Source organism: Schistocerca serialis, chromosome 12 (genome assembly GCF_023864345.2).
Source record: "Schistocerca serialis cubense isolate TAMUIC-IGC-003099 chromosome 12, iqSchSeri2.2, whole genome shotgun sequence".
In the NCBI taxonomy this organism is placed as follows: Eukaryota; Metazoa; Arthropoda; class Insecta; order Orthoptera; family Acrididae; genus Schistocerca; species Schistocerca serialis.
The window spans coordinates 84,840,833-84,867,925 of record NC_064649.1 but is presented as its reverse complement, the minus strand read 5'-3'; the positions used below and the strand labels follow the sequence as shown (position 1 = coordinate 84,867,925).

Below are 27,093 nucleotides of genomic sequence, written 5' to 3'. Positions count from 1 at the left end.
ATATAGGTGTTCGTTCTTTCCGCGCGCTATACGAGATTGAAATAATAGACAATTGTGAAGATGGTTTGATGAACTCTCTTCCAGGCACTTAAATGTGATTCGCAGAGTATCCATGTAGATGTATACTTGAAATAATATGGTAGAGAACCATAATTTTGTGTGTTCCTTGTTGTATAGTTGTTTAGCTTTCAAATATTGGCAATGTGTTATTGCTCCTTGGTAAGCAGGGCCTGAGGATGGCGGTAATAGTTCGTCAAACTAGTTGTGTGATAAAATACAGGAATTCACAAGATACAGCTGGAACGGTACTTTTTCTAATATGTATCATCAGCTGAACTCCCTCGTCCATGCAAGAAGATGGACAGCCAGAAGTTGCAATTGTGGTTGAACTGTTCTGGAGGGCCGGCCGGTGTGGCCGAGCGGTTCTAGGCGCTTCAGTCTGGAACCGCGCGACCGCAGGTTCGAAACCTGCCTCGGGCACGGATGTGTGTGATGTCCTTAGGTTAGTTAGGTTTAAGTTGTTCTAAGTTCTACGGGACTGATGACCTCCGATGTTAAGTCACATAGTGCTCAGAGTCATTTTTGAGCCTGTTCTGGAGGCTATCTCGTTGCAGTTAGATTTCGAATGATTTTTTTTTCATAATAATCACTTTTGTAATGACGTTCAGGAAATATGCTTCTGGCCATTCGACATAAAAATTTTTGAGAATCGTAGAGCGTCATGATGTAAAAAACTATGCTGGGCAAAGTAACGTTTCGGCGACGCTGTAGTCGTGGTCAAAACGTTGGTTTGTCCAGCACAGTATTTTACATTATGACGCAGTACAATATTCAAACTTTTATGTCAACTTAATCTGGCTGCGGAAGCCTATATAATTATACCTCTGTGGCCAGTTTTATTTTGGAGATCCCTTGCAATACCTATGTTAGGAGCACAAGTTGGGATTTGCGTCACAGTTTTTCGAAACCTATGCTGCTCTCCACGAACAAGACCACATCTTTCCGGGTGGGTCGTTATTTTTACGCTTCTTGTGTAGTCATGATTTTGATTCTCCTCGAAAAGCACCAATTTGCATGACAACCTTCATACATCACCCACCTGATGAACCGAGCGAAAAAGAGTCTTATACAGGGTGGTCCATTGATCTTGACCGGGCCAAATATCTCACGAAATAAGCGTCAAACGAAAAAACTACAAAGGACGAAACTCGTCTAGCTTGAAGGGGGAAACCAGATGGCGCTATTGTTGGGCCGCTAGATGGCGCTGCCATAGATCAAACGGATATCAACTGCGTTTTTTTAAAAATAGGAACCCCCACTTTTTTATTACATATTCGTGTAGTACGTAAAGAAATATGAATGTTTTAGTTGGATCACTTTTTTCGTTTTGTTATGGGTGGCGCATTAATAGTCACAAACATGTGGCTCACAATTTTAGACGAACAGTTGGTAACAGGTAGGATTTTTGAATTAAAATACAGCACGTAGGTACTTTTGAACATTTTATTTTGGTTGTTCCAATTTGATAAGCATGCTGTTACAGTGTGATTACCTAAGTACCACATTAATGCAATAAATGCTCAAAATGATGTCTGTCAGCCTCAATGCATTTGGCAATACGTGTAACGACATTCCTCTCAACAGAGTGTAGTTCGCCTTCCGTAATGTTCGCACATGCATTGACAATGCGCTGACGCATGTTGTCAGGCGTTGTCGGTGGATCACGATAGCAAATATCCTTCAACTTTCCCCACAGAAACAAATCCGGGGACATCAGATGCGGTGAACGACCAATCCACCTGTCATGAAATATGCTATTCAATACCGCTTCAACTGCACGCGAGCTATCTGCCGGACTTACATCATGTTGGAAGTACATCGCCACTCTGTCATGCAGCGAAAATCTTGTAGTAACGTCGGTAGAACATTACGTAGGAAATCAGCATACGTTGCACCATTTGGATTGCCATCGATGAAATGGGGGCCAATTGTCCTTCCTCCCATAATACCGCACCATACATTAACCCGCCAAGGTCGCTGATGTTCCACTTGTCGGAGCCGTCGTGGGTTTTCCGTTGCCCAATAGTGCGTATTATGCCGGTTTACTTTACCGCTGTTGGTGAATGACGCTTCGTCGCTAAACAGACCGCGTGCAAAAAATCTGTCATCGTCCCGTAATTTCTCTTTTGCTCAGTGGCAGAACTGTACACGACGTTCAAAGTCGTCGCCATGCAATTCCTGGTGCATAGAAATATGGTACGGGTGCAATCGATATTGCTGTAGCATTGTCAACACCGACGTTTTTGAGGTTCCCGATTCTCGCGCAATTTGTCTGCTACTGATGTGCGGATTAGCCGCGACAGCAGCTGAAACACGTACTTGGGCATCATCGTTTGTTGCAAGTCGTAGTTGACGTTTCAAATGTGGCTGAACACTTCCCGTTTCCTTAAATAACGTAACTATCCGGCGATCGGTCCGGACACTTGGATGATGTCGTCCAGGATACCGAGCAGCATACATAGCACAGCCCCGTTTGGCATGTTGATCACAAGAGCCATACATCAACACGATATCGAGCTTTTCCGCAATTGGTAAACGGTCCATTTTAACACGGGTAATGCATCACGAAGCAAATACCGTCCGCAATGGCGGAATGTTACGTGATACCACGTACTTATACGTTTGTGATTATTGTAGAGCCATCTATCAGAAAGCGAAAAAAGTGGTCCAACTATAAGATTCATATTTCCTAACGTACTACACGAATATGTAATAAAAATGTGGGTTCCTATTTAAAAAAAAAGCCGTTGATATCCGTTTGACCTATGACAGCGCCATCTAGCGGGCCAGCCATAGCGCCATCTGATTTCCCCCTTCAAGCTAGACGAGTTTCGTTCTTTGTAGTTTTTCCGTTTGATGCTTATTTCGTGAGATATTTGTCCCGGTCACAATCAATGGACCACCCTGTACATGTGAGGTGAAAGTCTCCATAGAGAGATTCGGTACGTGCCATGTGACATCATTCGGATATGATGCTGGAGGGGAATGTGCTCAGCACACTGCTCCTCCTCCCCCCCTCCCCCCTCCCCCTCAACTGGCCACTGCCAGCTTCTTCCTCGAGTAGCGCCTTAGTTGGCATGATGGCATGACACTATGTACACCCTGTCCCAGTCCTACCACCAAGGAAAAGCTGCCACGGTACCGGGACTTGAACCCGGGTCCTCCTCCCATGACAGGCAGGCGCACCAACCACTCAGCTACGAAGACGGAGAGGTTTAGTATCTGAGACAGTTTCGGCGCTATAAAGCAACTCTCCTCCCTCGACTAGCCGAATTTGTTTCACTACAGGGATTTAAATCAGTTACCGCGCAGTAACACTGCACTGTTTCATCCCGATCTGGCGATCTCAAACACTTACACGTGCGCCTATCTGTATATTGAACAATATTCTTTCCGAAAAAAAAGCAAATCACATGACGCTCTAAGGAATGCATATAGTTCATTTATATTCATGGAACCTATCTCAAAGCAATTTGCAGCTAAAACTCACCCCAGCATGGGAACGTAGGACAGCAAACAAAAAGTCTCCAGACCCATCCTATATAAACAGTACAATTTTGTCTTTTAGAAGTGCTGGCATCGGATAAGGTAGAAACGTGATTGGATTTTGTGTAAATTTTAAAGAAACGTTAAAAAGGTCGCCGGTGGTGCTATATACACTACTGGCCATGAAAATTCCTACACCACGAAAATGACGTGGTACAGGCGCGAAATTTAACCGACAGGAAGAAGATGCTGTGATATGCAAATTATTGGTTTTTCAGAGCATTCACACAAGGTTGGCAACGGTGGCGACACGTACAACGTGCTGACAAGAGGAAAGTTCCCAACCGATTTCTCATACACAAACAGCAGTTGACCGGCGTTGCCTGGTGAAGCGTTGTTGTTATGCCTCGTGTAAAGTGGAGAAATGCGTACCATCACGTTTCCGACTTTGATAAAGGTCGGATTGTAGCCTGTCGCGATTGCGGTTTATCGTATAGCGACATTGCTGCTCGCATTGGTCGAGATCCAACGACTGTTAGCAGAATATGGAATTGGTGGGTTCAGGAGGCTAATACGGAACGCCGTGCTGGATCCCAACGGCCTCGTATCACTAGCAGTCGAGATGACAGGCATCTTATCCGCATTGCTGTAACGGATATAGCAGCCACGTCACGATCCCTGAGTCAACAGATGGCGACGTTAGCAAGACAACAACCATCTGCACGAACAGTTAGACGACGTTTGCAGCAGCACGGACTATCAGCTCGGAGACCGTGGCTGCGGTTACCCTTGGGGCTGCATCACAGACAGGAGCGTCATTTTTTCGGATGAATCCAGGTTATGATTACAGCATCATGATGGTCGCATCCGTGTTTGGCGACATCGCGGTGAACGCACTTTGGAAGCGTGTATTCGTCCTCGCCATACTGTCGTATCACCCGGCGTGATGGTATGGGTTGCCATTGGTTACACGTCTCGGTCACCTGTTGTTCGCATTCACGGCACTTTGAACAGTGGACGTTACTTTTCAGATGTGTTACGACCCGTGGCTCTACCCTTCATTCGATCCATGCGAAACCCTACAATTCAGCAGGATAATGCACGACCGCATGTTGCAGGTCCTGTACGGGCCGTTCTGTATACTGAAAATGTTCGACTGCTACCCTGGCCAGCACATTCTCCATATCTCTCACCAATTGAAAACGTCTGGTCAATGGTGGCCGAGCAACTGGCTCGTCACAATACGCCAGTCACTACTCTTGATGAACTGTGGTATCGTGTTGAAGCTGCATGGGCAGATGTACCTGTACACGCCATCCAAGCTCTGTTTGACTCAATGCGCAGGCGTATCAAGGCCGTTATTACGGCCAGAGGTGGTTGTTCTGGGTACTGATTTCTCAGGATGTATGCGCCCAAATTGCGTGAAAATGTAATCACACGTCAGTTCTAGTATATTTGTCCAATGAATACCCGTTTATCATCTGCATTTCTTCTTGGTGTAGCAGTTTTAAAGGCCAGTAGTGGACAAATACACTGCCTGACAGGAAAATAGTAAGCACCCAGAAAACGTGTTAGAATGTCAGCGTAACTACACTTACACGCCATCGGCAGACACGTGAGTGATTTTAGTGGTAATTCTTTAGGACAGGTAGAACGGCAACCAGGGAGCATTTATAAAGTCCATGTTTTGTGTTAGTGTGTAAGCGGCGTCAGATGTTGAGTGATCACTGAGGAACACGGAAATACCGCGTAGTCGTGTGAGACAGCGTTATCAGCTCCTGCCAGAGCTTGAGAGAGGCCTCATTGTGCCCTGCCATTTGGTAGGATGGCCGAATGGTGCAGTATCTAAATTTCTGACAGTGTATTTGAATGTGACAGTGACCCGATGCTGGACTCTGTGGGAATGGAAGTGCAGATATCCTCGTCATCAATGTTCCGGTCGAATGCACCTGTCCAGCACAGGGGACGATCACTGTAGTGTGACCGTCCACATCATAAGCCCTTCACATCCGCGCCTGCCATCCGAGAACAAGTAACGGACTCCCTGAAGGTTTCTGTGCAATCCTGCAGGCTAGCGACTCCCGGGCTAGGGAATTACCGTTCCATATGTAGGCTGTCGTCAACACCACAACACAGTCGGCGGCGTTTTGTGCGGCTCTGTGTCCACGAAACGTGGACTGCTGATGAAGGGAGTTGGATCGTGTCAGCGATGAATCTCAGTTCCGTTCTATGCTGGGTGACAATCGTCAGCAAGTAGGGTGCCATCTCAGGCATAGGTCCCATCCTTCCATTGTTTTGGAGAGGGATCGTGTAGTCACTCCTGACGTCGCGTATGGCGAGCCATCAGATACGCCTTTAGGTCACGGCTGCTAGTCTGAGGGAACTCTGAGGACACAGCTGTACATCACAGGCATCCTGCGACCTCATATGTTACCCGTCATGCTACAGCACTCTGGTGCCATTTTTCAACAGGACAACGCTCGTTCACGAGTGGCGCATGTCCCTATGAACTGTTTGCATGATGTTGAGGCACTCCTGTGGCCAGCAGGATCCCCAGGTCTCTCCCCGACAGAGCATGCCTGGATCCACTCCCTCTCAGTGCCTCAGCAGAGGACAAGACTGCTTTATGCCACGCTTTCCAACCCAATGACTGCTTGCAGCCAGGACAGCGGGGCTGCAGCGTAGCACAGGTAAGTGGGCTCATTCCGCCAGGTTCCCTGTAAATTTGAGTCGATTCTATAATCACTAAAATCACATCATATACCTTCTCAAACCGTCACTTTTCATATCGTTTCCTCTTTTCTTTCCGGATGATACACTCCTTTTGTGCGGGATCTAAACAACATATGCTATGCAAGTAAAGTTACACTCTAAGAGAAAAAATGACGTACCAAGAAGGAATTACCAAATGGGACGAAAATCGATGAATGTGATGTACTTTACAGACAAAAAGATTAAAATTTCAGAAAATAGTCGAAACAAGGCCCAGGGAGTAGACAACGTTCCATTAGAACTACTGACAGCCTTGGGAGAGCCAGCCATGACAAAACTGTACCATGTGGTGAGGAAGATGTATGAGACAGCCGAAATACCCTCAGACTTCAAGAAGAATATAATAATTCCAATCCCAAATAAAGCAAGTGTTGACAGATGTGAAAATTACCGAACTATCAGTTTAACAAGGCACGGCTGCAAAAAAACTAACGCGAATTCTTTACAGACGAATGGAAAAACTGGTAGAAGCCGACCTCGGGGAGGATCATTTTGGATTCCGTAGAAATGGAACATGTGAGGCAATACTGACTCTACGACTTATCTTAGAAGAAAGACTAAGGAAAGGCAAACCTACGTTTCTAGCATCTGAGGACTTAGAGAAAGCTTTCGACAGTGTTGACTGGAATACTCTTTTTCAAATTCTGAAGGTAAAATACAGGGAGCGAAAGGCCATTTACAATTTGTATAGAAACCAAATGGTAGTTATAAGAGAAGAGGGCCATGGAACGGAAGCAGCGGTTGTGAAGGGAGTGAGACAGGGTTGTAGCCTCTCCCCGATGTTATTCAATCTGTATATTGAGCAAGCAGTAAAGGAAACAAAAGAAAAATTCGGAGTAGCTATTAAAATCCATGGAGAAGAAATAAAAACTTTGAGGTTCACCCATGTCATTGTAATTGTGTCAGAGACAGCAAAGGATCTGGAAGAGCAGCTGAATTGAATGGACAGTGTCTTGAAAGAAGGATATAAGATGAACGTCTACAAAAGCAAAACATGGATAATGGAATGTAGTCGAATTAAATCGGGTGATGATGAGGGAATTAGATTAGGAAATGAGACGCTTAAAGTAGTAAATAAGTTTTGCTATTTGGGGAGCAAAATAACTGATGATCGTCGAAGTAAAGAGGATATAAAATGTAGACTGGCAATGGCAAGGAAAGCATTTCTGGGAAAGAGAAATTTGTTGACATTGAGTACAGATGTGAGTGTTAGCAAGTCCTTTCTGAAAGTATTTGTATGGAGTATAGCCATGTATGGAAGCGAAACGATAAAAATTTTAGACAAGAAGAGAATAGAACTTTCGAAATGTGGTGATACAGAAGAATGCTGAAGATTAGATGGGTAGATCACATAACTAATGAGGAGGTTTTGAATAGAATTAGGGAGAAGAGAAGTTTGTGGCACAACTTGACTAGAAGAAGGGATCGGTTGCTAGGACATATTCTGAGGCATCAAGGGATCACCAATTTAGTACTGGAGGGCAGCATGGAGGGTAAAAATCGTAGAGGGAGACCAAGAGATGAATACACTAAAGAGGTTCAGAAGGATGTAGGCTGCAGTAGTTACTGGGAGATGAAGAAGCTTGCACAGGATAGAGGAGCATGGAGAGCTGCATCAAACCAGTCTCTGGACTGAAGACTACAACAACAAGATGATTCATTCAAGTGAAAGAGCTTCACAAACTCAGTAAGTCAATGACAGGTTGTTCCTCCTCAAGCCATTATGCAAGCAGTTATTCTTTTTCGTATTGGTTAACAGAGTTTTTGGATGTCTTCCTTAGCGATAAAGTGCCAAATTCTGACGGGCACATTAAATGATCAAAATTTCGAGCTCGTTGGAGGGCCCCGCCCATAATGGTGCAAACGTTCTCAGTTGAGGAGTGATCCGGCAACCTTGCTGGCCAAGGTAGGGTTTGGCAAACATGAAGATAAGCAGTAGAAACTCTCGCGGTGTGCTGGCGGGCATTATCTTGCTGAAATGTAAGCCCAGGGCGTGGAATACCGTCGACGTAGAGATTTGCTGTACGTTTGGTGAGCAAGACAACCAAAGGAGTACTGCACCCGAGACCACCACTCGTACTTATCGGGATGTACGATGGGCTTCAGTCAGACTGGCACCCCACTGCTGTCCAGGGCTTCTCTAGTCACTTCTCCATCCTGGAATCTCATTGACTGGAGCAGAATTGTCTTGAGTGATGACTGTCGCTTCGAAATGAGCCCCGATGACCAGTGAAGACGTCTGGAGATTCCCCGGACAGTGGTGGGACACCAACATGACAGTAATCCGCTACAGGGCCCGAGAAGCAGGACTGATGATCTGAGACACCATCTCTTTCCATAGCCGGACCACTTTGGTTGTGATCCGCTGCATCATCACAGCGCAGCGGTACGCCTACGATATTTTACATCCCGTTTTGTTGCCCTTCCTGGCGAGCCACCCTGGACTTTAATTTCAGCAAGACAATGCGCTTCCGCACATGGCAAGAGTTTCTACTTCATGTTTCCGTGCTTGCGAAGCACTACCTCGGCCAGCTTGGTCAACGGATCTATTCCCAACTGAAAACTTTTGAAGTTTGTGGGCAGGGCTTTCCAATCTGCTCGGGATTTTGACGCTCTAATGCGCCAACTCGACAGAATTTGGTACGATATCACTCAGGAGGACACACAGTCAGCCTACGCCAAGACGAAAAATTTCCTGCATAACAGCCAGCTGTGGACGAATGTGTGAGTTGCACAATTTGAAACCTCTTTATCTTCAATAAATCATCCAGTTTTTCTGAAATTTTAAACATTTGATCGTCTGTAAAAGTACATCACATGTACCGATTTCCTTTCCATTCGGACAATTGCTTCGTAGTCCGTCGTTTGTCTTTTGTCTTAGCGTGTACTTGAATGTGCTAAATAAGGCTAACGTAATGCTCGTAAACAGGCTGAAAGATCTTAGACCGTTTGACTACTCCGTTGGAGCCCCTTCACTGGAGTCAGTAATAACCATTAAGCATCCGGGAGTAATGGGCAGCGAAGATGAGAGGGATGGGGTGGCGGATGGGTGTGGTTAGGGTTAATGAATAATGCAATAATCTAGCTCTCATCAGCGTAGGTGCCAGTCTGTTTTTATTCGAGGAGTGGTAAAGAATTATAACTGCTCACGAAAGAGGTGGCTTAAAGTCATTTGTTTAGTTAATTATGGCACTGACATGCTAGAAAACTTGTCACAAAAGCTTGATTTTACAGGGCATGTGAAAAAAGCTTTTGTGTGAAGTCTAAAGGAGTTTTCGTTATTCGCTGAAGCGCCAAAGAAACTGGCGTGGGCATACGTATTCACGTGCAGATATATATATATATATATATATATATATATACAGGCAGAATACGGCCCTGCCGTGGGCAACGCCTATACAGGGTGTAGATTTTAAGTTGACAGACCAGAATAAATCGAAAAATAAGCATCATACGAAAAAATGTGTAGAATCCAAAGTTGATTATTTTCGAGGGGGACATCTGCTGGTGCTAAAATTAGCCCGCCACCCCAGCCCAATGGGAGTGGGGCGGGAGGCAACTTTAAAATTTCAAATCGGGACCCCCATTTTTTATTGCAGAATCAGATTCTACATTAAAAACTACGTACATTTTGTCTTAAGCATTTGTTTTGATTCTTGGTAGTTGGCACTGCAATTCAAGAAAATCCATGTTCTCATTTTTTCGTGGAAAATGGTTACAGATAAATAAAAAGTACATATTCACTTCGTAAACTTTGATTCGCTAAAACTAAAACTGTCGCTCTCCCCCATAGGTTGGGTGTGAGAGAGAGGAATGTTGACCCAAATACTGTATTAATTTTTTCCTCAGATTCGGATAAGTTTTGTTTGTTTCGCGGTCATGAGGCCGCACAACTTTTAATTGTCAAACAAAACATCTGACTAGCTAACTAACTAAAAATCCTACTTGTTATTTATCCGTAACCATTTTCCATGCAAAAATGGTAAAAACACAGTAATCATAAATGTACAACATAATGATATCATCAGTATCTCATATTAGGTCTGGTAGAACAAAATGTATGCCATTTTCGGAATGAGTAGCACCAAAATACCTAGAACCAATTCAAAAATTTCGTGGATTACGAAAACATTTTTTGCTGTTCTCCAGTGTTACTTGTAGGATATATTCCGATGTTCTTCTCCTAAAGTTTTTACCCTCAACCATGAGACTTATTCCGTGATAAATTTGAAAGCTTAATGATCTGACGTATGAGAAGCAGAGCAAGTACGCTCAAGTCAGCGATATACTATAAATAAATGAATGACGAATGTTTAAAAAGAAAGCAAAGAATTATTTTATCGAAGTTCAATGACGCAAAGTTTACTTTTTACGTAATGTTTTGAAAGGTAACATTGGAATTACAGTAAAAAAAATTAACAATCATAAACCAATACGCAAAGATTTACTTACGAAGGAATTCTGATTGTACTAAATCACGACTATATTTAAACTTTATTAGCAGACGTATCTCTAATCAGAGTATGTAAATAACTGTTTTTTGTTTCCATAGTAACCAATACATCTTTGGCCTGCGACGACAACTGCTTTATAAAAATAATTCACTGAATAACCTTTTACACATTTTGGAATGCGTAAGTGCTGTAATTAAGAAGTATGGTTAATTAACTAAATAATTTAATGCCAAGTACAACGTTTTCATTATTCGAGTAACGAGTTAAATGGTGTCGGTATTACGTCGTACGTACGTTAACCTCACTTATGTATCCTTTGTGGATTCACATTTTAATGTGCATCTGAAGATGGGTCACATGTCCTGAAAACGGGTTGTACTTTCTTTTTTAGAGGTAAATAACTTTTAGAACTGTAGCGGATTTTATCATTGGCTCTAGCATGGCTCAGACAAACGGTTTTTAAACAATCCCCTTTGTAGAGTGACTGCATTACCCCAGTATTCTACCAATGTAAGTTTTACCTACGCCTGAGCCTATGTAATCCATACATTTCGTATTTTTACAGATTGTTACATCCAGTGTCCACGCGTTGACGATTCTAGTTGCGACACACTATTATTTTCTACATCTACATCTACATCAATATGGTTACTCTGCAATTCACACATAAGTGCCTGGCAGGGGGTTCATCGAACCATTTTCGTACTACTTCTCTACCATTCCACTCCAGAATGGCGCGTGGGAAAAAGGAACACCTAAATCTTTCAGTTCGAGGTCTGAGTTCAATTATTTCATTATGATGATCATTTCTCCCTACGCAGGTTGGTGTCAACAAAAAATTTTCCTATTCGGAAGAGAAAGTTGGTGATTGAAATTTCGTAAATAGATCTCGCCGCAAAGAAAACCCACCGTCTCTATTTGAGTGACTGTCACCCTAATTTGCGTATCATATTAGTGACACTCTCACCCCCATTGCACGATAACACGAAACGAGCTGCCCCTCTTTGCACTTTTTCGATGTCCTTCGTCAATCCTACCTGGTAAGGGTCCCACACCGCGCAGCAATATTGCAGCAGAGGACGGACAAGTGTAATGTAGGCTCTGTCTCTAGTGGGTTTGTGGCATCTTCTAAGTGTCCTGCCAACAAAGCGCAGTCTTTGTTTCGCCCTCCCCACAATATTATCTATGTGGTCTTTCGAATTTAAGTTGCTCGTAATTGTAATTCTTAGGTATTTAGTTGAATTAACAGCCCTTAGATTTGTCCGATTTATCGCATATCCGAAATTTATCGGATTTCTTTTAGTACCCATGTGGATGACCTCGCACTTCGTTTAGTGCCAATTTCGCACCATACAGAAATTCTCTCTAGATCATTTCGTAATTGGAATTGATCGTCTGACGATTTTACGAGACTTTAAATTACAGCGTCATCTGCAAACAATCTAAGGGGGCTGCTCTGATTATCACTTAAATCATTTATGTAAATCAGGAACAACAGAGGGCCTATGACACTACCTTGCGAAACGCCAGATATCACTTCTGTTCTACTCGATGATTTACCGTCTATGACTACGAACTGTGACCTCTATGAGATGAAATCACGAATCCAGACACACAACTGAGACGATACTCCATATGCACGCAATTTGATTAATAGTCGCTTGTGAGGAACGGTATCAAAAGCCTTCTGGAAATTTAGGAATATGGAATCGATCTGAGATCCCTCGTCGACAGCACTCATTACTTCATGGGAATAAAGAGCTACTTGTGTTGCACAAGAACGATACTTTCTGAATCCGTGTTGGTTATGTATCAATAAGTCATTTTCTTCAAGGTGATTCATAATGTAATTCATAATGTAATGTAATTCATAATGTAATTCTCGAAAATCCTACTGCAAATTGAGTTCAGTGATATGGGTCTATAATTCAATAGGTTACACCTATTTCCTTTCTTGAATATTGGTGTGACCTGTGCTACTTCGCAGTCTTTAGGAACAGACCTTTATTCAAATGAGCGGTTGTATATGACTGCTAAGAAAGGCGCTATTGTGTCTGCATACTCTGAAAGGAACCTGATTGGTATACCATCTGGACCGGAAGACTTGCCTTTCTTAAGTGATTTGTTTCCCAACACCTAAGATATCTACTTTTATGTCACTCATGATAACAGCTGTTCTGGTTTCGAATTCTGGAATATTTGCTTCGTCTTCTTTCGTGAAGGAATTACGGAAAACTGCATTTTAGTCAATTGTTTCTTCTTTGTTTCGTTTCTTAAAGTGCGCAGTTTTATTTCTCTTTAAAGAAAATTGTCCATCTTCGGAACATTTTAAAATTTTGTAACGATCTAATTGAATATTGATACAACTTGAAGTTTGCAAGAATAGGCTAACTGATAGGAGACGCAGAATTGGCTCTATTAACATCGCTACGAGGGCCATTCGGAAAGCAATGCACTGTTTGCTTATTTTCGTTTATATTTTACAAGAAAAGTAAAAGCTTTATATACAGGGTTTAAACGGTATAAGGCGCCAAAATTATACAGATGGTACATCTCGGAGTGCTTGACAAAAAAGTCTAATGACATTTTCTTTACTTTTGTATTATTAAAACCCAGTGTTCGTAGGATAGATAGTATATGCATTTCTGTTTACGTGGTCAACCGACAGTACACGGCATACCGAGCTTATTGCGTACAAATGACGGGGCGGCCAGAGAAAGGCAACGAGCCGACCAGAGGATTGAGATCATTAGACGTGTACAACGACGTGGTGTGATAATCAGGTGATACCGAAAAAAAAAAATGTAAACGGTTTTCGGGTCGTCAAGAATGTGTAATTTGCTTTACGTGGATTGAATACAACCAGTCTGTCTCTCAACAAGTCGATAACGAAGGTCGTAGTAGTAATGACAAGCTAATATCAAACCCAATGTATTACCGTTAGTACAAATTCAATCAATCACCAAGTAGATAGTTGTGCATTAATTACAATCAACTGTTTCACCTTTTTACGGCAATGCCATAACGAATACTAAATTCACCTTATTTTCCTTCTGTACAACAACATCGCAACGAAAAGAAAACCCATTACTTCGTTTCCTCTTACACCAATACTACAATAAATGTTCGAAATGACCACCATTCGCTTCTACACATGCTTCATTACGGCGAACCCAGTTTCGTCGCACTCGTTCACACACATGCACATTGGCCTCTATGGTATTGGCAGCATCTAAAATTTTCTGCGTCAATTTTTCGACATTATTTACTGGTTCAGCATAAACAGGTTCCTTCATATGGCCCCAAAAGTAAAAATCCAGTGGATTTAAATCAGGGCTGCGTGCTGGCCATCGACGTGGACCCGAACGCCCGATCCATCGTCCTGGAAATAGACTATCCAAAAATCTGCGTACTCTGTGACCAATGTGGGGTGGAGCACCACGGTGGAGGAGCCACATGTTGTGACGTAGGCCTAACGGAATGTCTTCCAACAACGTTGGTAACAATGTTTCCTCTAGAAACGTTCGGTAATACACTCCTGGAAATTGAAATAAGAACACCGTGAATTCATTGTCCCAGGAAGGGGAAACTTTATTGACACATTCCTGGGGTCAGATACATCACATGATCACACTGACAGAACCACAGGCACATAGACACAGGCAACAGAGCATGCACAATGTCGGCACTAGTACAGTGTATATCCACCTTTCGCAGCAATGCAGGCTGCTATTCTCCCATGGAGACGATCGTAGAGATGCTGGATGTAGTCCTGTGGAACGGCTTGCCATGCCATTTCCACCTGGCGCCTCAGTTGGACCAGCGTTCGTGCTGGACGCGCAGACCGCGTGAGACGACGCTTCATCCAGTCCCAAACATGCTCAATGGGGGACAGATCCGGAGATCTTGCTGGCCAGGGTAGTTGACTTACACCTTCTAGAGCACGTTGGGTGGCACGGGATACATGCGGACGTGCATTGTCCTGTTGGAACAGCAAGTTCCCTTGCCGGTCTAGGAATGGTAGAACGATGGGTTCGATGACGGTTTGGATGTACCGTGCACTATTCAGTGTCCCCTCGACGATCACCAGTGGTTTACGGCCAGTGTAGGAGATCGCTCCCCACACCATGATGCCGGGTGTTGGCCCTGTGTGCCTCGGTCGTATGCAGTCCTGATTGTGGCGCTCACCTGCACGGCGCCAAACACGCATACGAGCATCATTGGCACCAAGGCAGAAGCGACTCTCATCGCTGAAGACTACACGTCTCCATTCGTCCCTCCATTCACGCCTGTCGCGACACCACTGGAGGCGGGCTGCACGATGTTGGGGCGTGAGCGGAAGACGGCCTAACGGTGTGCGGGACCGTAGCCCAGCTTCATGGAGACGGTTGCGAATGGTCCTCGCCGATACCCCAGGAGCAACAGTGTCCCTAATTTGCTGGGAAGTGGCGGTGCGGTCCCCTACGGCACTGCGTAGGATCCTACGGTCTTGACGTGCATCCGTGCGTCGCTGCGGTCCGGTCCCAGGTCGACGGGCACGTGCACCTTCCGCCGACCACTGGCGACAACATCGATGTACTGTGGAGACCTCACGCCCCACGTGTTGAGCAATTCGGCGGTACGTCCACCCGGCCTCCCGCATGCCCACTATACGCCCTCGCTCAAAGTCCGTCAACTGCACATACGGTTCACGTCCACGCTGTCGCGGCATGCTACCAGTGTTAAAGACTGCGATGGAGCTCCGTATGCCACGGCAAACTGGCTGACACTGACGGCGGCGGTGCACAAATGCTGCGCAGCTAGCGCCATTCGACGGCCAACACCGCGGTTTCTGGTGTGTCTGCTGTGCCGTGCGTGTGATCATTGCTTGTACAGCCCTCTCGCAGTGTCCGGAGCAAGTATGGTGGGTCTGACACACCGGTGTCAATGTGTTCTTTTTTCCATTTCCAGGAGTGTAGTTACCAGTCAAACGCGCAGGTAAAACATAGGGGCCGATAATGTAATTATCGAGCATACCCGCCCACAGATTTACGGAAAATCGTCGCTGAAAATGTGTTGCCACTACGTGGCGAGGATTATGTACACTCCACGTGTGCATGTTATGGAAATTAGTTATTCCGTCGCGAGTGAAACACGCTTCATCTGTGACGAGTATTTTGTTGACAAAATCGTGCTGCGCACTGTGTAACAAAAACCGCTCTGAGAATTCACGTCGTGGAGGGAAATCTTGTTCTTCAAATGCTTGTAAGCGTTGAATGTGGTAAGGCCGGAGACGCTCCTCTTGCAAAGTGCGATGAACGACAGTGTGCGATATACCCACGTAGCGGGCGATGCTTCTAGTACTCTGAGAAGGATCCTCCTGGATGCGGTCCAGAATTCCTTCATCAGCTTCCAATGTATGATCGGCGCGTTGTGGGCCTCTGCCTTCTGTGCGGGGCAGTAAAGAGCCAGTATCTCTCAATCTAAGGAAATTAAATACGTACTCGGCAGTTGTATTCTGTCATGATGTAACAAAAACGGAAAGCATATCAGAACAGAAGATACGTTTCGCATACGGACGAAAATTTACAAAGATGCAGATAACTACTGTACTTTATTAAGATGTAAATGCATAATAATCGCATACAAGTAGAGAATTACAATGACACGAACCTTTGGTGCACAGCAGCAAATGTCTTTCGTGCAGGAAGTCGTCGTTGTGGGAAGCGTTCTCGATAAATTTCGTACAGCTGCCCTCGCAACACCTTTTGCCTCGCCATAAATTAAATGCATATCGCATAGTTCAGCTATAGGAAATCTCCTTTCAATCCTAACAGTTAACAGAGTTGCAATAACATCTGCACAGGTTACTCGCCTACTGTCGTCGCTCGGTGTATTACAATGACGCAGCCACTCAGGCCGCAGTTGCCTATGTGTTTACGATTTACGCTCGCGATGTCAATACGTGCAGCGGGCAATAACAGGAACCGTACGTGCACGGCTAAGTATCTACTTTTCCAAAACCATTATCCTGAGACGAACTGTTTTTCTCTGGGACAATCGTAGGAAATACGCAAACATCTTGCTAGACTTTTTTGTGAAGCATTGCGAGATGTTCCATCTGTATAATTTTGGCGCCTTATATCGTTTACACCCTGTATAGGATGACAGCTACAAGTTTCCAGATTAAATTTTCCATTTATCACTTTAACAACCATCTACGCCTGCACTTCTTTTCCTTGAAACAAGAGGTGTGTGGTGAAAATAATGATCCTGCTTCCTATGCCACTAGCGCACAGACTTTCAAGGTCTCAACGACTTTGATGTCTATGTTCAGAATGAAGAAATTCCGATATCTGCCACTTTCGAGCAGATTTCGTTGGTAAAAAGTAAAAAATTCGAACGCGGGACTTCTGCTTGCTAGGCATATGAGTTAACGATGTACGACAACTTAACACAGTGGTTAGACAGAACTGCACGGACTACCCAAGAACACCTCCCTCTTTACTGCAAATTCCTATTTGCTGCACACTATCGAGGTAGCTTCCCCTACCCCTTTTCCCTTATTTTGGTCGTCGCATCATATGAAATCCCGCACGAGGTCTGGCGAAGATTGCTCTGCACTGCACCACTGAATGATCACTTCAGCTTTCGTGGTGCATATTAACCTACACTGCTGGCCAATAAAATTGCTACGCCGCGAAGATGACGTGCTACAGACGCAAAATTTAACCGACAGGAAGAAGATGCTGTGATGTGCAAATGATTAGCTCTTCAGAGCATTCACACAAGGTTGGCGCCGGTGGCAACGTGCTGACATGAGGAAAGTTTCCAACCGATTTCTCATACACAAACAGCAGTTGACCGGCGTTGCTTGGTGAAACGTTGTTGTGATGCCTCGTGTAAGGAGGAGAAATGCGTACCATCACGTTTCCGACTTTGATAAAGGTCGGATTGTAGCTTATCGCGATTGCGGTTTATCGTATCGCGACATTGCTGCTCGCGTTGGTCGACAACAAATGACTGTTAGCAGAATATGGAATCGGTCGGTTCAGGAGGGTAATACGGAACGCCGTGCTGGATCCCAACGGCCTCGTATCACTAACAGTCGAGATGACAGGCGTCTTATCCGCATGGCTGTAAAGGGTCGTGGAGCAACGTCTCGATCCTTAAGTCAACAGATGGGAACGTTTGCAAGACAGCAACCATCTGCACGAACAGTTCGACGACGTTTCCAGCAGCATGGACTATCAGCTCGGAGACCATGACTGTGGTTACCCTTGACGCTGCATTGGAGACAGGAGCGCCTGCGATGGTGTACTCACCAACGAACCTGGGTGCACGAATGGCAAAACGCAATTTTTTCGGATGAATCGAGGTTCTGTTTACAGCATCATGATGGTCGCATCCGTGTTAGGCGACATCGCGGTGAACGCTCATTGGAAGCGTGTATTCGTCATCACTATACTGGCGTACCACCCGGCATGATGGTATGGGGTGCCATTGTTTACACGTCTCCGTCACCTCTTGTTCGCACTGACGGCACTTTGAACAGCGGATGTTACATTTCAGATGTGTTACGAGCTATGGCTCTACCTTCATTCGATCCCTGCGTAACCCTACATTTCAGCAGGATAATGCACGACTGCATGTTGCAGGTCCTGTACGGGTCTTTCTGGATACAGAAAATGTTCGACTGCTGCCCTGACCAGCACATTCTCCAGATCTCTCATCAATTCAAAACGTATCGTCAGTGGTGGACGAGTAACTGGCTCGTCACAATACGCCAGTCACTACTCTTGATGAACTGTGGTATCGTGTTGAAGCTGCATGGGCAGCTATACCTGTACACGCCATCCAAACTCTTTTTCTCAATGCCCATGACTATCAAGGCCGTTATTACGGTCAGAGGTGGTTGTTCTGGGTACTGATTTCTCAGGTTCTATGCACCCAAATTGCGTGAAAATGTAATCACATGTCAGATCTAGTGTAATGTATTTGTCCAATGAATACCCGTTTATCATCTGCATTTCTTCTTGGTGTAGCAATTTTAATAGCCAGTAGTGTATATGAGTGGTGCCTATTCTCTCGGACATGTGCGAAAGAACAGACACCACTCTTATAGGTTGAGATGGAAGTCTGGTGGGGCAATGGTGGATGATTCGATCTCCATGCTGGATGTTGTGTGACGTCACTGCAGTCGCTGTCTGGGCACTCCGCTTCCAGTTGAAAACACCCATATTGCTAAGGTGCTGACGTCCACCGTAACGTCTCCAAACACCTTGTTCAGCGTTTCATGAACACAATTGACCGTTTCACCTTCTGAAGTAAGAAATTCTACTGCTGAACGCTGTTTTATACATACGTCAATTTTGGTTATTTTTTAAACATGAACAGTGCTGTCAACCGTTGATGTAGGACGCTGTTACAAGAGTGGGTTGTAGAAGAAAGTTTCCGAAAGTGGGCCAGATTCGGGAATCCTGAATTACCATGAGGGAGAAATAGGGTAGGAGAAATTACTTTCTGACTAGCGCTTGCTGCTGCTGTTGGTTTTTTTTAACACTTACCTTCTCCCCGCTGTCGGAGGGCAGGTAGAAGGTGAGCACGGTGAGGAACGAGATGCCCATGCAGGGGATGATGATGTTCACCGTGTAGAAGAGCGTCTTGCGGCGCATCGTGATGTTGAACGTGATGTCGAGGTACGGCTCGTCGCAGCACGTGTAGAACTTCTCGTTCCTGTAAGCGAACAGTCGATGTCACGGTCAGAAGTGCGCGGGGCCCAGTAGTTGGCAGGTGCCCATTTCGTGGCACTGAAACTACTGCTAATATTTGCAACAAATCTTAGTTGTGGTATGGCCGAAAAAGACCGCACAGAGTAAATGGGACAAGATGTTCCGTGTGCGTCATAATATGAAGATTGGAATATTACTAGTGGCAACACTGCCATACAGACGCAAGGCGATAAAATGTCGCTTACATTACATATTAATTTCATGTACCTACCTTATCTCTGTGCAAATGGGCCTTCCCTTTCCAGATCAGCCGCACGGAGTGGCCGAGAGGTCTAGGGCGCCATGTCACGGATTGCGTGGCCCCTCCCGCCGGAGGTTCGAGTCCTTCGTAGGGCATGGGCATGTGGGTTCTTCTTAGCATAAGTTAGTGTTAGTTTAAGTTGTGTGTAAGTCTAGGGACCGATGACCTCAGCAGTTTGGTCCCTTAGGTATTCACACACACTTCGTCCCACAGTAGGCGTATGCGAAGTTATGAGAAGAAAATCGATGGTTCAAATGGCTCAGAGCGCTATGGGACTTAACATCTGAGGTCATCAGTCCCCTAGAACTTAGAACTACTTAAACCTAACTAACCTAAGTACATCACACACATCCATGCCCAAGGCAGGACTCGAACCAGCGACTGTAGCAGCAGCGCAATTCCGGACTGAAGCGCCTATAACCGCTCGGCCACCGCGGCCGGCACGAGAGACAGGCCGTGTGGCGCACGTCACAGCATGTGACTTTACGGGTCTTATGACTGCTAGAAGCCGTGTCTGGCTGCGAGCAAGTAACTATTTCAGACGAATTTAGTAGTTCTTGTGTAAGACGTCTTTGTCTCCTGACGTTCATAGCAGACAGCGTTCGCCGGAGTGAAAGGAGGAACGACCCCGCTTTCGGCTTAAAAGCAAATTCCGCTACATTGTGTGGGAGCGGCCAGCCTACGCATTCTTTACAAACATAGCACACAGTTCAGAGATTTTCACAGGGAGACAGCAAACGCCAAACGCCGATACTACAGATTTCCAGATTGGTTGCCCTAAATGAAACGTCATTCTCCCGTTTTAGAAGAGCAATGCTGATTGGCAGACTATATTTCTGACACCTTGAGCTGAGGCAGTGATGAAAGGGACCGAAAGATATGCCCCTTCAAGTCTGGCGTGTAGAGATTCCGTTCCGTTGTCGCTCTTGGAGCGAGGAGCAAGTCTCTCCTCAGTACTTCACTGGGAGAGCACCTCTGTCGAGTGCGACTATATATTGAGTCCTTGCGATTAAGCGTTGTTTACTGTGTTGGCTGACACACTTATTGTGCGGTGTGAATGGACAGAGTTATAGTTAAACGCCTGCGAGCGAATTTTTGAGTGGCATCTCGGTGGACTGGTTATCTGACTGGTGTAGTGCGCCAATAGTTAGACGAGGGGTGAATAGGAATCCCTGACTTCATCAAGGCGTAGGGAGTGTTTGATTGGCGAAGGTCAATCCAGATAGAACGAGAGTTATCTTATTTGTCAGCAGCAAGCGGCGCAGACAGCAGTCATCACAGCTTACGGTATTGTGCGCTACAGCTATTGCGAGCTCCATATTGCCTCCACAACAGTACACTTCACTGCATTTCACACGCGACAGCCTCAAACGTACCTAGCAACATTCTAAAGGATAATTATTCAAGCTGAGTAGGTGCGCCTCTCAGCTATTCTGCCAAGCCAATGACCATCTTAAGCTTTGTATAGAAATTTCATTAGCTTCGCGATAATACAAAACGGGCTGCCCTACTTTGAACTCTTTCGATGTCCGGCGTCAGTCCTATCTGGTAAGGGTCCCATACAGCACAGCAGTACTCTAGCAGAGGACGGACAAGCGTAGTGTGGGCAGTCTCTATCTTTCGCCTCATCAAAACTGAGATCATTAGCTTCGATTCTCCGTGGCGCTTGTCTACTGGAAAGTCTGATTTCGCTCACAGACTGCACTGGAAGCTCTAGCAGCTTTCTGTCCTCGTCAGTCAGTTATTGAGCTGAAAATGGACGGAATTAGGCTAGAAACAGGGAATTGGAAGTTGTAACAACTGGCTGGACTTCAGACAGATGTATCGAGCAAAACAGCTCTATTTCAATATGGAGAAACTTTGGTGCGGAACCATGTATGATATGTAAGTACAAGGTCGATTTTGTTTAAGGGGAGTTAGAACGAAAAAAATTTTTTTTTACATTTTCGAATTTTTATCTCATTATAAAATTTGCAATTTTTCGAATAAAATTGTATATCTATCATAAACTCATATGGAAAGTATTGTATACAATTTTTAAATATTATTTACACCGGTTGAAAATGTTAAGAGGAGACTCAAAAGCACATAACAGTGTAGTAGCCGCTGAGCCTTATGGTGACAAGATTATCACAAAAGTGGATTGTGTTGGTCATGTCCAGAAGAGGATGGGCACCAGGTTGAGGAAGCTGAAACAAAGTTTGAGAGACAAGAAACTTTCTGATGGTGAAATCATAAGAGGCAGGCTGACAGGCAAAATGATTCATGAACTACAGCAGTATTATGAGATGGCCATTAGATATAATACTGAGAATTTGTTGAAAATGAAGCAGGCAGTATGGGCTACATTCTTCCACAGACTGTCAACTGATGAAAAACCGGTACACCACCTTTACCCTCCTGGACCTGATTCATGGTGCAATTACCTCAATGCCCAGTACTCAAACAGTTCACACAGTCATAAAAATTCCATACCAGCAGCAGTCATGGATATCATAAAAGCTATTTACAGAGACCTGGCAAATCCTGAATTACTGAAGAAATGTCTGCATGGTCAGACTCAATATGCCAATGAGTCGTTCAATAATCTTATATGGACTCGCTTACAAAGAAATGTTTTTGTTGGAATGCAGTCACTAAAGTGGGTGGTCAGTGAGGCTGTTCTTGCTTTTACTGATGGCAACATTGGTAGGGTGAAAGCGCTACAGCATATGAGAATTAATCCTGGAAAGAACTGCATCAGAGAACGAACGGATGCACAAGGTTCGCATCGATAAAGCAGAGTATGCAGCACAGTTGGCCACTAAGGAGTCCAGAAAGAAGAAAAGAAGAAAAAAAGATCAAGAGGATGATATACAGTATGGTGCAGGGTGCTTCTGAGTCACTAAAAATATAAAAAAAAAATTGATCATGTATTGAGTTACAGTCTTTTGAAATTTTAGGGGCCGTTCCTGAATATTTACATTTTCTGTTGCATTTTGCCATAAATCTCAGAAACCACTTCGAGTAGGGAATTCAAATTTTCAGGGAGTAATAACATACATGTACTGAGTCTACTGAACTAAAAGAAGAACATAATGTTATGAATAATTAAAATTATTTAGGATAAAATTTTAACCGGTTAATAAATAAATGGTATTTCCGCAAGCAGTGGCTGAAATGCAATTATTGTGGTTCAGTAGACTCAGAACATACATTTTAATGTACTGTAAAAGTTTCATGTCGATGGCTACAGTGGTTCCTGAAATACAAGGAAGCCAAGTCACTAAATTTAACATTATCGACATAGGGCGTTCCAACTCCCCTTTAATGTACTCGTATCTTTAGACTTTTCTATTAACTTCCTGCATGTTGGGTAATGAAACAGGAAACGACAGACATATAATTGCATCCACAGGGTTGCAATACAGGACAAAAGTGAAACCGAAGTTTTAAATGTCGTGTTAAAAATCATTCACGCAGGATGATCGTACTGAGTCTGAGCTCCAGACTAGTTCCCGTATGAAGAACACAGAAATTTAGGTGTCCCTGGCGTTGAGAAGTAGTTGAAAGAGTTAAAAGCAAATATGTCTCAAAGTCTGGTTGAGATCCCATTTCGGTTTCAGAATGTGTGCCCTTCCGCAATGGCTCCTTAATTATCTCGCAAATGTCGTGAGTCTCTCACCTAGGGGGAAGACCCAAGCGACTGGAAAAATGCACAGCGGCGTTGCTAATGAAAGAAAAGTAAAACAACTGATCCGATATTACAGACAACGCCTTTAACTTCGGTTTCAAAAAATGGTTCAAATGGCTCTGAGCACTATGGGACTTAACACCTGAGGTCATCAGTCCCCTAGAACTTAGAACTACTTAAACCTAAGTAACCTAAGGACATCACACACATCCATGCCCGAGGCAGGATTCGAACCAACGACCGTAGCTATCGCGCGGTTCCAGATTGTAGCGCCTAGAGCCGCTCGGCCACCCCGGCCGGCTAACTGCGGTTTGCTGGACATATCTCCAGCCTGTTCTACGTACGAATATAATAAATTACCTTAAGGGAGAAAAGATTATATCCACGAATTGATAAGGATTTAGAAAGCATCGCTCGTGCGACTTACCTTTTTGTCACATTTCATCGTGTGAACCTTGAATGAAGAATAACCAGATCTCAATTCCAAGATTTCCGGAAAACATTTGACATAGTGCCGTACTGCAGGCTGTTAAGCAAGATCCGAGCGTACAGAATAGGTTCTCAGATACGTAAGTAGCTTGAAGACTTTTCAAATAATAGAACGAAGTGTGTTGTCCTGGATGGCTAGTGTTCGTCAGAGACAGGGGTATCTCCAGGAGTCTCCCAAGGCACGGATCTCTGTATATATAAGTAATCATACCGGTAGACTGAACTGCAACCTGCTGATGAAGTTGTAGCGTACGGGAAAGCGTCCTGTTTCAGTGACTGTGGGCGGATACAGGCTGACTTGGTTCAAATGGCTCTGAGTACTATGGGACGGCATCTGAGGTCATCACTCCCCTAGACTTAGAACTACTAAAACCTACCTAACCTAAGGACATCACACACACCCATGCCCGAGGCAGGATTCGAACCTGCGACCGTAGCGGTCGCGCGGTTCCAGACTGTAGCGCCTAGAACCGCTCGGCCACTAAGACCGGCTCAGTATGGTGTTGGCCCACCCTTAGCCTTGATGACAGCTTCCACTCTCGCAGAAATACGTTCACTCAGGTGCTGGAACGTTTCTTGGGGAATGGCAGCCCATTCTTCACGGAGTGCTACACTGAGGAGAGGTATCGATGTCGGTCGGTGAGGCCTGGCACGAAGTCGGCGTTCCAAAACATCCCAAAGGTCGTCTGTAGGATTCAGGTCAGGATTCTGTGCAAGCCAGTCCATTACAGGAATGTTATTGTCATGTAACTACACCACCAAAGGACGTGCATTATGAACAGGTGCTCGATCGTGTTGAAAGATGCAATCGCCATCCCCGAATTGCCCTTCAACAGTGGGAAGCAAGAAGGTGCTTAAAACATTAATGTAGGCCTGTGCTGTGATATTGCCACCCAAAAAAACAAGGGGCGCAAGCCCCCTCCATGAAAAACACGACCACACCGTAACATCACCGCACCCGATTTTACTGTTAGCACTATACGCGCTGGCAGTTGACGTTCACCGGGCATTCGCCATACCCACACCCTGGCATCGGATCGGTACATTGTGTACCGTGATTCGTCACTCCACACAACGGGTTTCCACTGTTCAATCGTCCTTACGCCAAGCGAGGCGTCGTTTGGCATTTACCGGCGTGCTGTGTGGCTTACGAGCAGCCTCTCGACCATGAAATTCAAGTTTTCTCACCTCCCGCCTAACTACTTGCAGTGGATCCTGACGCAGTTGGGAACTCCTGTGTGATGGTCAGGATAGATGTCTGCCTATTACACATTACGGCCCTCTTCTACTGTCGGAGGTCTCTCTCAGTCAACAGACGAGGTCGGCCTGTGCGCTTTTGTGCTGTACGTGTCCCTTCACGTCTCCACTTCACTATCACATCGGAAACAGTGGACCTAGCGTTGTTTAGGAATGTGGAAATCTCGCGTACATACGTATGACACAAGTGACACGCAATCACCTGACCACGTTCGAAGTCCGTGAGTTCCGCGGAGCGCCCCATTCTGCTGCCTCGCGATGTCTAATGACTACTGAGGTCGCTGATATGGAGTACCTGGCAGTAGGTGGCAGCGCAATGCACCTGTCTGGGGGTGTCCAGATACTTTTGATCACAGAGTGTTCTTGGCGCGAAACACTGTTTGGAAAGATCAGAGAAGCAGTATTTGCAGCAGACTGCAGAACGATTTTACTGTCACCGACATGTTCGTCGCATAAGGGCCGCGAAGCCGAAACAAGAGAAATCAGGGACTGTATTGAAGTATATAGACAGTAATTTTTCCCTCGCTACGTTTGCGATAGGAACAGAAACCGGACGACCAGTAGTGGCTACTGATACAGGGTACGCCCCCCACCCTCCCCACATCCCCTGCCCCACCATGCACCGCACGGTGACTTATGGGCTTCTGGAGTACGTAAGTAGGTGCATGAACAGTTAAGAATAATTATCATACCATTGTTGTCTGGAACATACTGAGGGATCGATCCTGACAGCTAATCGAAGAATTTCCACAATGTCCTATATACACCAGCTGCGTCATCACGAGTGATGTCTTCTATGTCGGACATGTCCAGTAGAACGGACACTGAAGATTAAGACCGTGTGCCGCACCGAGACTCGAACTCGGGACCTTTGTCTTTCGCTGGCAAGTGCTCTAGCAGCTGAGCTACCCAAGCACGACTCACCTCCGTCCTCAAAGCTTTACTTCTGCCAGTATGTCGTCTCCTACCTTCCAAACTTTATAGAAGCTGTCCTGCGAACCTTGCAGAACTAGCACTCTTGAAAGAAAGGATATTCTGGAAACATCCCCCAGGCTGTGGCTAAGCCATGTCTCCGCAATATCCTTTCTTTCAGGATTGCTAGTTCTGTTAGGTTCGCAGGAGAGCTTCTGCAAAGTTTTGAAGATAGGAGACGAGGTACTGGCAGAAGTAAAGTTGTGAGGACGGGGCGTGAGTCGTGCTTGGGCAGCTCAGTTGGTAGAGCGCTTGCCCGCGAAAGGCAAAAGTCCCGAGTTCGAGTCTCGGTCCGGCACACAGTTTTAATCTGCCAGGAAGTTTCGGTAATACTGTGCATTGACGGTCTGGCGTGGAAGAACTTAATGCGTTAGGATAACATCATCACAGTCGAACAAGAGAATCACCATAACTTTAACTGGGGCTCCGACGCACTTTCGACTTTCGCGGCGATCCATAGTGACGCCATTCGTTAGATTGGCGTTTCAGTGTTGGCTCGTACGATGTGGCCCATGTCTCACCCAGTGTTACGATACGGCTTAAAAAAGCCTCTTCTTCGCGCTCATAGCGCTCCAAGTGCGTCTGAACAGAGTCGTAACGCACCCATTTCTGCATTTCCGTCGACTGATACACTCGCACACACGCACATATCCATCCACACATACAGACACAAGCAGACATGTCTGCTTGTGTCTGTATGTGTGGATGGATATGTGCGTGTGTGCGAGTGTATACCTGTCCTTTTTTCCCCCTAAGGTAAGTCTTTCCGCTCCCGGGATTGGAATGACTCCTTACCCTCTCCCTTAAAACCCACTTCCTTTCGTCTTCCCCTCTCCTTCCCTCTTTCCTGATGAGGCAACAGTTTGTTGCGAAAGCTTGAATTTTGTGTGTATGTTTGTGTTTGTTTGTGTGTCTATC

The 27,093-nt window shown here is 45.2% G+C and overlaps 1 protein-coding gene across 1 annotated transcript in view; it reads right to left on the bottom strand.

Annotated features, from left to right (window-relative positions):
* LOC126428287 (acetylcholine receptor subunit alpha-like) overlaps positions 1–27,093 on the bottom strand; it is a 737,302-nt gene that overhangs the window by 72,079 nt on the left and 638,130 nt on the right. Inside the window, exon 6 of the mRNA XM_050090204.1 lies at positions 19,319–19,487. Coding sequence (XP_049946161.1) covers positions 19,319–19,487 — 169 coding nt within the window. The remainder of the gene's footprint in view (positions 1–19,318; positions 19,488–27,093) is intronic.